General features: G+C 29.7%; 1 protein-coding gene across 6 annotated transcripts in view; it reads right to left on the bottom strand.

Annotated features, from left to right (window-relative positions):
- Positions 1-12,543, bottom strand: part of LOC142330581 (uncharacterized) — a 325,414-nt gene that overhangs the window by 17,411 nt on the left and 295,460 nt on the right. For all 6 annotated transcript variants that reach the window (XM_075375964.1, XM_075375963.1, XM_075375967.1 and 3 more), the window contains 5 exons: positions 11,237-11,462; positions 10,889-11,077; positions 6,997-7,327; positions 2,560-2,671; positions 963-1,139 (listed from right to left, as the gene is read on the bottom strand). In XM_075375964.1, coding sequence (XP_075232079.1) covers positions 963-1,139; positions 2,560-2,671; positions 6,997-7,327; positions 10,889-11,077; positions 11,237-11,462 — 1,035 coding nt within the window. The remainder of the gene's footprint in view (positions 1-962; positions 1,140-2,559; positions 2,672-6,996; positions 7,328-10,888; positions 11,078-11,236; positions 11,463-12,543) is intronic.

Genomic DNA, 12,543 nt, shown 5'->3' with positions numbered 1-12,543 from the left:
TGAAAAAAAAAAAATTAAACATTTATATAGAAATATTCTGGAAGATTTTCCTATTCCAATGAACAGATCCCAAAAATACTTAGTAATTTTTTGGCAATAATAATACTTTTTGTCAAATTTAATATATAAACTTTTTGTCCATTTTTATCAAAAAGCAGAGGAAGGAATTTTTATGCTAAGATCAAAATTCGTTTAAAAGGATTTTATTACTATACTACATACACTATAATTTATCAAATGAGTACCTATGATGAAGTAACTTAATAACCTTATAGTTAAGTTTTTTAATGAAACAAAGTAGTGAAACTTTTACCATCACCAGAGTGCTTCTAATTATTAATTCACCCCTAATCTTACTTATTTTCATCTCAACGTGCTATACATTTAATGGAAAAAAAAAATTAAATATAATTTTTAATTGTATACATATATATATATATACACATACACATTTAAAAAAATAATAAGTTTTTTCTAATTACTTATTAAATTAAAAAAAAAAACATTTAAATCAAAACTACACACTCAAATACGATGAAACAAAAAATATACATAAAAAAAGTCACACAAAAAGCCAAAAAACTATACAGAACAAAAACTTAGGTAAAAAGTTGATATTCAACCAATTCACCAAGGAAGTCAGCTATGGTTCAGACCATCACTGTGATTTAAAAAGTTATTTTTCTAAAAAACCTTAAACCTTTCTCTTATCTCATGTATCAGATAAAGGGAAGTAAACCTATAATACCACATATGGTGAGTAAGATACCTCACCACATCTTGTGACTTTTCGTCCCATAAGAAATATCTTCTCTACAGATTGGTATACATGCGTAAAATTCTAAATTTTACTTGGATTGTTAGAATTTGAATACACAATCCATTGATTAAAAAGCAATCCATTGATTAAAAGCAAAAAGCAATGTTTGTCTTTCTGACAAACTACCAAATCATAAACAAACCTGTGCACGTAAAGCGTCAACGTCTGGTTGATCCCAGTGATCACTTCCACTCATTTCTAACAAATGCTGAAGACGTAATGCATGAGTAGTTGGTGGTGTAGGTGGACGTGGTATATCACCCCACCACTCTGCCCCAACACCTTCATCTGATGATATTTCAGCATCCATATTTTGATTCTGAAATTAAATAGATTCATTTCCTTAGCTTAAAAAATCATAGGATTGATAGTCATAATAATATAATTATAAGCAGCTAAAGAAAATATTCTAGATTTTGTTAAAAACTATTGAATAATGAATTATTTAAATATTTATCTTAATTTAATTAAAGAATCCATCCAGCTTTTCCTCCTAAAAAAAAATTGCTTAAAGAAAACAGTTTAATTCAGAATAATATAATACTTTCAAGATTAAAAATCCTACTTGAAATCACACGAAACCAGTACATACTGATATAATCAACTATAATTTAAATCTTGAAAAATGTAATTTTGTATTAATAGCCTATGTAATATAAATAAAACATATATGTAATATAAATAAATAAAATATTTAACTTGTCAACTGTTCAGAATGATATCTTGAATTAAGTTGCTGTTACAAATGTAATTCTTAATCTAGTTTGGTATATTATTATGTTTAACTGTAATTCTCAATTTAAAAATTAATTATATGAAATAAATATACAGGATAGTCTACCTATAACATATAAGGATTAAAATAAAAAATAATGTTAGAATAAATTTAACAAACATAAAAACCTAGAAGAAACAAACAGAATAACTACATTTATTTTTCTTGTGGGCAAATAAATTTCCATGTAGATACATGCATTTTGACGTGAAATGTCTTTAAAAAAAAGTATAAAAATTCAATATGTCAGCCTCAGCATGTGCAAAAGCCAGCCGGAAATATAAATTACGCATATTGTTAGAAAGGGGTGGTTATGGGACACACACAGGTACCCTAATGTCCAGTGCTGAGTGAGCAAGACTGTTTCACAGTGTTGCAAAGCTGGCATGGTGCGCTCAGTGAATGACACCGACAGCATGAGCACCTCTACCGCTGCTTATTATGCCTTACATCTCTTCTCATATCACAGACTAATGTTAAACAAAATTGTCATCAAATATTAGTCAAAATAAATATTGTGTACCATTTAGTGTCAGTTTTATATTAAAATTAAATTTAGTACGCAAAATTTTCCATTGGAGATTTTCAGTTTTGTTAAAAAAAGATGATGACTCCCATTTAACTCTACAGATAAGTTGGTCGATCTGTAGCTCAGAGGAACTTCATCCAATATCTGTAACATTTTACATTAAACCAATGGCTGTGTTCCCCAACACAGCCCTACCCGATTTTTCTTTTTGTTATATATAAAGGTTCCTGTTATATATTTTTCTCTATTTATTAGAATGCCTATGTACTGTATAACTTTAGGCAGTGTCTGTATAAATTCAGTTGACTCCCTCTCAGTGGATACTAAAGTATAGACTAAACCAAATAAAAAGACAAACTTATATTAAAAAGATAAATTTATATTATAAATTTTAATGCAGTATAAGTTACTAATAAATTCATATAGAAGACATACCTTACGGTTACAGTTATTAGATACAATATTATTTGGTAATGATTTTCTCTTATTGGTGTCAACTTCTGATAATTCTTCACAATCACCAATGCCAAGCTCAAACATACTATACCTGTAGGGAAAATAAATAAAAGATAAATAAAAATACACGAAAAAATTTATATAAAATTAAGATCTATGGTGTAGTTAATTATTTCTATAATTCTTGTTTTATTGAATTAGGATAATTAATTAATTAAAAATTTTATTTAAAATATGTTACAAACCAACTGAAAAACTGGGAAATTGGATAACTTAACTTGTTTATATAAATTTTAAGTTATTAGTACAATATCTTCCAATGTTAAATAGACTACAGAATTTTTTATACATGACACCTTTCAACTTTCTTCAGGAAATATCTAATATAATTATTTATCATGTGTTATTCTAATAAAAAAAAGTTAACCGCACTAAAAATAATTTATTATATTATTGCATCCAGACACCATTTCATATATTTCTTTTTTAAAATCTTTCTATTTTATAAAATGTACACTGTTTGTATTATGAAATATATAATTTGTTATGTAATAATTCTGAGAAAGTAAGAATTCATTAATCATAAATTCCTTTAAAAAAAAATTTGGTGTTTTTTAAGAAACTAAATTAAGAGTTTACAATTATTAGAATAATTTTCGTAGTTTGTGGTACGTAACAATGAATAAAACAAGCAATAAAGGTAAAAGCACTGCTCTTTATCTCATGTAAAAAATAAACTATTAAGAAAAAATTATTAGAATAATTTTCGTAGTTTGTGGTACGTAACAATGAATAAAACAAGCAATAAAGGTAAAAGCACTGCTCTTTATCTCATGTAAAAAATAAACTCTGCCATGGAGTGGTAGGTAACACCTCAGCCTTTATCTGGAAGGTCTTACGCTCAAATCCCAGTCAGGCATTTATGGCATTTTTCATACACTAAAAAATATCTATTCCATATTCTCATGCATAAGCTTTAGAAGATTAAGTGAAAAAAATCAGACCTAATCCTGCTACAAGGACTGTTCAAAAACTAATGATAATAGTGACCTTGAGGGAAAATATGTTGCAAAGGGTGTTAATATCGCATACCATCATGTAGCCCATTCTTTTATCCACCTATAATGATCTGTTTCAAGTCGATCAGTGCAGTGGGTGGACATATGTGACAATTCATGTAACGTGACATTTTTAGTGAAACTTGAGGAGAACTGAAAAGATGCATATGAATTATTAATTACAGTGTATGGTGAAGATTTTATAAACCAGGTGACCTTCTACATACCTACCGGGTTGGTCTAGTGGTGAACGCGTCTTCCCATATCAGCTGATTTGGAAGCCGAGAGTTCCAGCGTTCAAGTCCTAGTAAAGCCAGATATTTTTACACGGATTTGAATACTAGATCATGGATACCGGTGTTTTTTGGTGGTAGGGTTTCAATTAACCACACATCTCAGGAATAGTCGAACTAAGAATGTACAAGACTACACATCATTTACACTCATACATATCATCCTCAATCATCCTCTGAAGTATTATCTAAACGGTAGTTACCGGAGGCTAAACAGGGAAAAGAGAGAGGTGACCTTCTACAAGTGGTATAAAGCATTCGACAAGGATAGAGAGCATCGCCCATAAACCACATGAGGCACCCCTCATGTGGCTGTGAACGTTGAAGGGCACCCTTCAACGTTCACACCGAGGTTGTGAAGAATACAGCTGCAGCTATCGTCCGTGAAGAAAAACAAATTACCGTTAGGGAGTTCGCTGCATGACTAGACATTTCAGCTAGCAGCAGATTTTTGATTTTGCATGATGATTTGGCCATGTGACAAGTTTCTTGCAGATGGGTACTGCACCTGCTCACACCAGAGCAAAAGCAACATCGTGTCTCCATAAGTCAAGATGTGTTATTGTGGTTTGGTGGGGAAGCAAATGAAGAAATGAATTGAATCATAACCACAGATGAATCTGGGATCTTCTATCATTATGTCTGGAACTGAAGCATCAAAGTTCTCAGTGGAAAAGGGCGCAGTCACCACCTCTGAAAAAACAAAGATGAATTGCAGTGCCAGTAAGATTATGATGTTAATTTTCTTTGATTCCGACGGTTTTTTGTACCAACATGCTGTTCCTCAAGGCCATATGGTCACGACAGATTATTACAAATCGGGTTTGATCATGATGTTGCATCATTTTAAGAAAAAACGGCTGCACAAGAACATTAACAAAATTTTATTGCATCATGACAATATGTGGCCCACACTGCTCAAACTGTAATTGATTTGTTGAACACTCGCAGCATCGCAACTGTACCCCACTCACTGTACAGTCGATTTGGCTCCTTGTGACTTCTGGCTGTTACCCAAAGACAAGTTTCTGCTCAGGGGACAGAAATTCAAGACCAATCATGAGGTCATCAAAGCTGTGGAGGCACGCTGCAAGGAGCTCAAGAAAGATGGTCTGGCATTTGTGTTTAAAAGGTGGCAGGAACAGTGGGAAAAGTGTATTAAAACTGAGGGGGCTTACTTTGAAAAAGAACTGTATATTTGGAGAACTGAATACATATTTTTTTTTGTAGAGTGTTTTTATCACTACTTTTTGAACAGCCTCCATGTTGTCCGGATAAACTGTTAGCTCTGTCATATTGCACATATGTAACTTAATACTTCAGCTTGTAAGAAAGTGCCTTATTATGTTTTTGCTGTCATTTTTAATACATTACTTACCCATTTTAAAATACCTTTCCATCAATTTAATTAAATAAAATTTAAGAAATTTCTTTCAAAGAAAATATATTACTACGTTAACAAGTTTATAAATAACACTAACAAAAGAACAAAAAAATTTCCATTTATGTTTAACATGTACATAAATATGTGCTCAATTTTTTAAGGTGTTAATGAAAATTAACACCTTATAAATTCCTATTTATTTTGTAGCTGCTTACCATTTACTGTCATCACATATTTAACTGTTATTCAACTATTAATTAATATTTTAAGTTATTAATATGGGCTTTAACCACTTCTATTTTTTATTTTGTGATGCTGCTCTGATCAGCCGTTTTACCATGGTTCCTCCTCAATCCATCCAGGCAAATTCTGGGATAGTTTCTTTTATTTTCTATTACAACAGGACATCTACCCACTCCTGGTCTCATCTACATAATAAACTCTGATCTACATGATAAACTATGTACTATACAGAACAAAATATTCATTGTTATTTAATAAATAAAATTTTGCTCAGTTATATATTCAATATACATTTAACTTTTAATTTGATAAAATTTAATATTCAAAGGGTTTGGTAATTTATAACTTGATTTTAAAATATATATTGAAGTGATGCATAGGCTTTAGATAATATTTAATCAAAGGACCACTATTAGTAAGTCTCTCTCTCTCTTTTTTCCTGTTTAGTCTCCGGTAACTACCGTTTAGATAATTCTTCAGAGGATGAATGAGGATGATATGTATGAGTGTAAATGAAGTGTAGTCTTGTATATTCTCAGTTCGACCATTCCTGAGATGTGTGGTTAATTGAAACCCAACCACCAAAGAACACCGGTATCCACGAACTAGTATTCAAATCCGTGTAAAAATAACTGGCTTTACTAGGACTTGTAACTCTCGACTTCCAAATCAGCTTATTTGGGAAGCTGCGTTAACCACTAGACCAACCCGGTGGGTTACTATTAGTAAGTCTGCTTACAGGTAACAATGTTAAATTACGCTTGGCAGAAGTCATGCAGAGGAGTTTTACAATACTAATGAAAAATTTTAAATGAATGCTTCAGACTTAAAATTTATTGATATTTATTCATTTTAACTTTTAAACAAACATGAGGTTGATAAGGATAGGCAAAATGATGAGGAGTTACCAAAAATTAAGTTACCACTAACATAGGTATAGGTTACTATATCTATTATATGTGCAACCATGCAAGTGACAAAAGTCTCATAAATTGTAAGACAATCTGTTTCCAAGCTAAAAAAGGCTTAGGAATGGATTGTCTTGCAATTTAATTTTTTTTTAAATATTTTTTTCTGATTATCTCTTAACTTATGACATTCTTAAATTAAATTCCACATGTGATGCTTAGAAAAAGATACTGATATTAAATTTTTACAAAAATGTTAAATATAAAAAAATTTAATAAAGCCTATGATTTTTTCTTTTTTAATAAGGCTGTAGGCTTTATTAAACTGTTTTATATTTAAAATTTTGGTAAAAACTTCATGTTTGTATCTCTATTTTCTGAGCACCACACATGGATTTTATTTTAAAAAGACCATAAGTTAAGAGATAATCAGAAAAAATTATGTTTTTAAAAATTATATGAGGATTTTTAAGTGAATGACACTGGATTATTAATTTAAATAAATAAAAAAAAATTACAAAATACACTACCTTTTCTTGTTCACTGTATTTTTCCTTGTTTTAGTATTTTCAAGAGTATTTCTGAGTATTCCTCTAGGTAATGGAGGTCGAGGTGGTGCTGGTAAAGTACCATTTTTATCTTCTGGCAATGAAATAGAACGTTTAGGAAGTGGTGGTCCAGAAAGTCCTGATTCAGAACTGATGCTATCATAGCGATACACAAATAATGGATTTTGATTTATAATAGGTCCTGGGCTTGGATTAGGACCAGAATCGGTCAGAAGAGTTGACGAACCTCTGTAACCGGAGGACGGCTGAGTTGCTGTACTGGAAGATGATGAAACATTAACTGTAGTACGAGCTGAAAAAAGGGAATAATGTATCAGAGAGTTAAAATTAAACTAAAATAGGTAAATATAAAAATAAAGTTAATCTTTATAATATTTCAGTATTGTTAAGAATATGTAACAATATTCACTTCAAACTCAAGTATTCCAGGCTGATCTTAATGGTTCTTTTACAATTATATTTTTAGCACTTAGAAGAAAGTTTTAAGTATAAATTTATCCAATAACTCCATTATAAGTGTACAGAGGATTTAAATCAATAGCATGTTGTATTTTATAGCCATTTTTATGCAGTGGATTCTGCTAAAGGCAGCTTAATGTATTAATGTTCTGTTAAAGATAGCTTGTAATTTCTGAAAATGAAATTTAGAAAATAGGCTGAACTTTATTTTGGTATTTCAATAATCAAAACTGGGTAAATTACATTATTCATGAATTTATTTCAATTTTGGCCCGTTTTTCAAATTGAACCAAATTATGCATTAATGGCAAACCTTATTTGAAAAAAACTTACAGAGATAACTTATTTTACCAAATGTAGCAATTTAAATGATGGAAATTTTGACTTTTTGGTTACATCTTCAATTGTAGTATCTAACAATGCACTCCCAATAAAAAATTGAATGGACTTAAGAGAAACCTTTTTTTCTGTTTAGCATCTGGAACCACTGTAAGGTATTACTTCAGAGAATGAATGAGGATAATAAATATGAATGTAAATGAAGTGTATAGTCTTTTACAGTCTACGGTTGACCATTCCTGAGATGTGTGGTTTATTGAAACCCAACCAAAAAAGAACTTGGGTATACACGATCTAGAATTCAAATCCATATAAAAGTGATTGGTCTTTAACTAGGCTTTGAACCTTAGAACACTTGACTTTGAAATCAGTTGATTTGCGATGGACAAGTTCACCACTAGACCAGCCTGGTGGGTTACTAAAGGGAAACCTAGAGTCAAGGATTTAATAAAATACAATTTGAAATAATTTTTGTATAAAAAATGTTTTTGTAATTCTGAAGGGTTCTTTCTTGTGATTTAATAATTAATATCATAAAATTTTTTGTAATAATAACAAATTAGACCTTACTTTCCATCTCACTATTTTATTAAAAACAGAAAATAAAACCAATAGCAAACATAAATAAAAATTTTATAACAAAACTACTGGTGTGTTGGGGGAAAAAAACACTTTCCTTTATAAGTTAAATTCAATTACACTCAAAATGTAACATTTAAAAATCAGTGTTCATGCTAAATTTAGAGCTAAACTAAACATAAACTTCCAACAACTGAAGAACAATACTTTAGACTTATCTTGAGAAACCCAATTTATGTGTCCATAAAACAAAAGCAGCAATTTCAAAATTAGATCTTTGACTAAAAAAAGCCCATGAAAGCATGGAATCAGTCATTTTCAGCTTCCGAGTTAAGATCTAGTACAGTTTCTGCAGTCTGAATAAGTTCTTATTTGTTGGTTGATAAGGAGAAAAAATACTATACTTTATATGTGAACTCTTGGGACTCTGCTGATCGTAAATTTTATTGAAAGGATTCCATATTGCTCATCAGGTTACATAATTAATTTTTGTAAATTGAAGAATTATTTAAAATTGTATATTTTTACCATTATCAATCTTTAAAAGCTTTTAGAATTTTTTATTTTAGAATACTGTTAAGACTTTACAAGATTGTGTTAAAAAATGGAGTAATGCCTTAAGAACTATCATGATCCAGATGTTCACAGTACAGAACAAGGCATTAAGAATACAATACCCATCTCACATTCCTATTACTTTTCAATGAAAAATAGACATAAATTTTCTACTCCAATCATAGACATCACGACATTACGTATATAAAATATCATTATTGTACCAGATCAACAGATAACTACGATATTCCAGTTCATTGGTCAGAAAAAGCTGTCAATTGCAGGAATTTTTCCTTTAACACACTTCTAAATCTAAATAATTTTAACTGAATCTGAATAATTTTCAAGTAATACAAGATGAAAAGATAATTAAAAACCTCTCCAAAAAATAATTAAAAGCAAATAATTCTATTCTTTATAAAAATTCTTGGACAAGTTATACAAAATATTTTATAATTTTTTTATGGTAATTTATTTGCGTTAGGTTATACACTTTAGAGTCTGTATGTACAATGGTCATTCAATAATTAAAAACACAAATAGCAGTGAAGGCAAAACAGTTAGAAGAGGGTTATGATATTTACATTACAGTAAGTTGGTAACCCTGTAATGATTTTAGATCATTACCAAGTTGTAGTTGAATAGTGAAGTCTGCAAATTAATTGAACAATATGCAGTGAAAAGAAAACTTTTTTCTTTTTGAAGGCAAAACACATTTACCAAACAATATGGACAAAGTTGTAGAACTGCAGAAATTTTTACAAGCGGGTAGGAAAATTTGAAGACAGTCAAACTTCAGTGACTGACAAATACTGTTCTGAACATCCTATTGAAGTTTCAACTCTAGCACGTGAAATTCGCACAGACTTTCTCATCCAAGAAGACCGATAAATTACAGTTTAGATTATAAGCGAAAAATTACAAGTGTGTGAACAGTTCATATCACTACACCAAAAAGCTCAAATACTGTAAAAAAAGGCACAATATGGATTTCAAGAGAGCTAACAGATCACCATAAGGAGACAAGACTTTGAATCTGCACAGAACTGAAACAATAATATAAACAGGAAAGTGTTGTTTTTTTTCACAGTATTCTAATCTGTGATCACATATGAATTCACCATTATGAACTGTAATTAAAAGACAGAGCATGATATGGAAGTATATCAGTTCACCTGTCAAGAAAAGGTTCCAAATCTGACCATTACTAGGAAAAATCAAGATGATAATCTTATTGGATGTAAAAGGCTAGGTTTTTGTCGATTTTCTAGAAGATCAGTGAACATAAATCAAAAAGCAAATTATATTATTTTAAGAATAATTTTTACTAGAATTTTAAAATTGGTAAAATAAATAAGAATTTTAATACAATTGTCCTATAACTGACATTTGAAATTAGTCCTGTAATTGACATCTGAAGAAATTCAGTATAGTATTAATTTGCTATATAGCAAATAAGCTTTCCGAATAAAGTTCGGAAAGCTTTTAGCATTTTTTCAGAGTGAAGTTTAAGATACCAAAGATTAAAAAAAAAGCCACATTCATCATTTATTTTCTTTTTGAAAACAAAAAAAAATTTTGGAAGTGAAAAAATTTTACCACAAAAAAAATAAACTACATTTTGTGTGGGTTCAGTGGCGCACATGTCGTAGAAATCTGCCTGTTAGGACCATTCTATAAGACAAAGCGTTGATATTTGTTAACTTTTTTATTGTATTTAATATATAACAATTGCTTTACATATCTTAAAAATTTTTCCATTCATTCTTTTTTATGTTTAAACAAATTTTCCAACTATACAGGGCATGAACAAATCGGTTTTGAGGAAGGCTGGTGGTAGTTCTTGAAAACTACCACCAGCCTTGTTTCTAGCCTAAGTTTCACAATAATAATTTATAATACATAATTATAAGCATCTTACCATCAGGAAATGGTGCAAAGTCGCTTGGTTTTGATTTGCTACTTGTTGGTGATACACAAAATAAAGGTTTTGTGTTATCTAACCTTCCAGCACCATGTTGTCTAATTTCAGGAACATCTTGTAAGAGCTGGTAATATTCACGTGGTAAAAGAAATGTTAAGCTTTCCCAATCTAGTACATGACCAAAACCTAAAAGAAAAAATTCAATCTGATGTTATATAAATAAATATTTTTTAAAAAATGTACATTTTAAACTATATATCTGAAAAATATAAATGGGCAAAGCATAATAAATAATAATAATGTTTTACTTTCTAATAATTAAACTATAATTAATAATAAAAATACCTTTTTTCCTTAATTCATCAAGTTCAGCTGATGAAAATGGGCGGTGTGTTTTATGGCATCCTGGTTTAGAAGATGGCATAGGTGGAGGTGGTGTTGTGGGAGGTGTCCATCCAGGTGAAAATCTTATTGGAGTTAGGAAAATTTGCTCCAAATCTGTTGGACAATCTCTTAGGAACTCCAAATCAGGAAGAGTATAATTAGGGTATAATACATACACTGGTTTTTTCTGAAAATAAAAATTTAATATTTTATATATATAAAATCTTTTTTTTCTCTTTTTTTACTATCTACACTACATAAATCTATTCACACAAGGAACAATAAAACAAATTATCACTGAACCAGTTGTAAAGCAACAAAGTACAGGGGTAATTAGGATGTATCATCCAAATCAGAATCTATGCTATACTTGTTTCTAAGAGCACATTTACTGTCTGTTTATGATTTTAATACAACCTCAAAATTATAGAGAAAGCAAAAATTTTATATCAAACTAAAAATAAATCAGCATGGAGACGCATGAAATGCTATAACAGGGTAATGGCAATACAGCAACAAGCCACACAAGGTATTTTGGAGGCACTAATGTTTCATGAAGAATGGATGGAAATTTATTAGAGGATTTCAGACAGTTAAAGTGTTGCTCAAATTCAATTTGAAGATGAAAATGTATTACAAATGGAAGACCGTTTGACAAGTACAAGTTTGAAAGAGAATTTGTACATTCAAAACAAGGTAGAATCATTAGTAGTATATAACTACACAAGGGGATTACTTTTGGCCTTTTAAGAAAATATTTTTTTTTAAATAAGAAAAACCTTGGAAGTTTTTTACTGTACTTTTACTAGTGTAACCTCTACTTATATAAGTTTCTAAAGAGCATCAAAAGGAAAACAATACTATTAATCTGAAAATATTTTAATTACACAGAGATGTATATATATTAAAAATAAATAAGTTTTTAAATGTATTCTTAAGTTAACAGTATTGTTTTTCTGAAGATTTTTAAGAATAACATGCATAAATTGATCTTGAAACAAGTAACAAAATAACATGTTTTAAAAAATCAGTTAAAAGTAATTAAATTTTATAATAAAATTAATATACTGTACATCTTTTTCATTTTAAACAAGAAGTTCCTTTGAAGGTTCACTTGCAAACATTTTCTGATAACTTAAATGGAAGATTTAAAAAAAATTTCACTAACTAAATGAAAATCTGAATATACTTGTATTAATATTTCCATTTTTTATGTCATCATTTCTTAGGATTTGATTGCTGTAGCATAATGATATACTGTCTAACCC

The sequence above is a fragment of the Lycorma delicatula genome, chromosome 9, assembly GCF_047948215.1.
Source record: "Lycorma delicatula isolate Av1 chromosome 9, ASM4794821v1, whole genome shotgun sequence".
Taxonomy (NCBI): Eukaryota; Metazoa; Arthropoda; class Insecta; order Hemiptera; family Fulgoridae; genus Lycorma; species Lycorma delicatula.
This window is presented reverse-complemented; position numbering and strand designations above follow the sequence as displayed.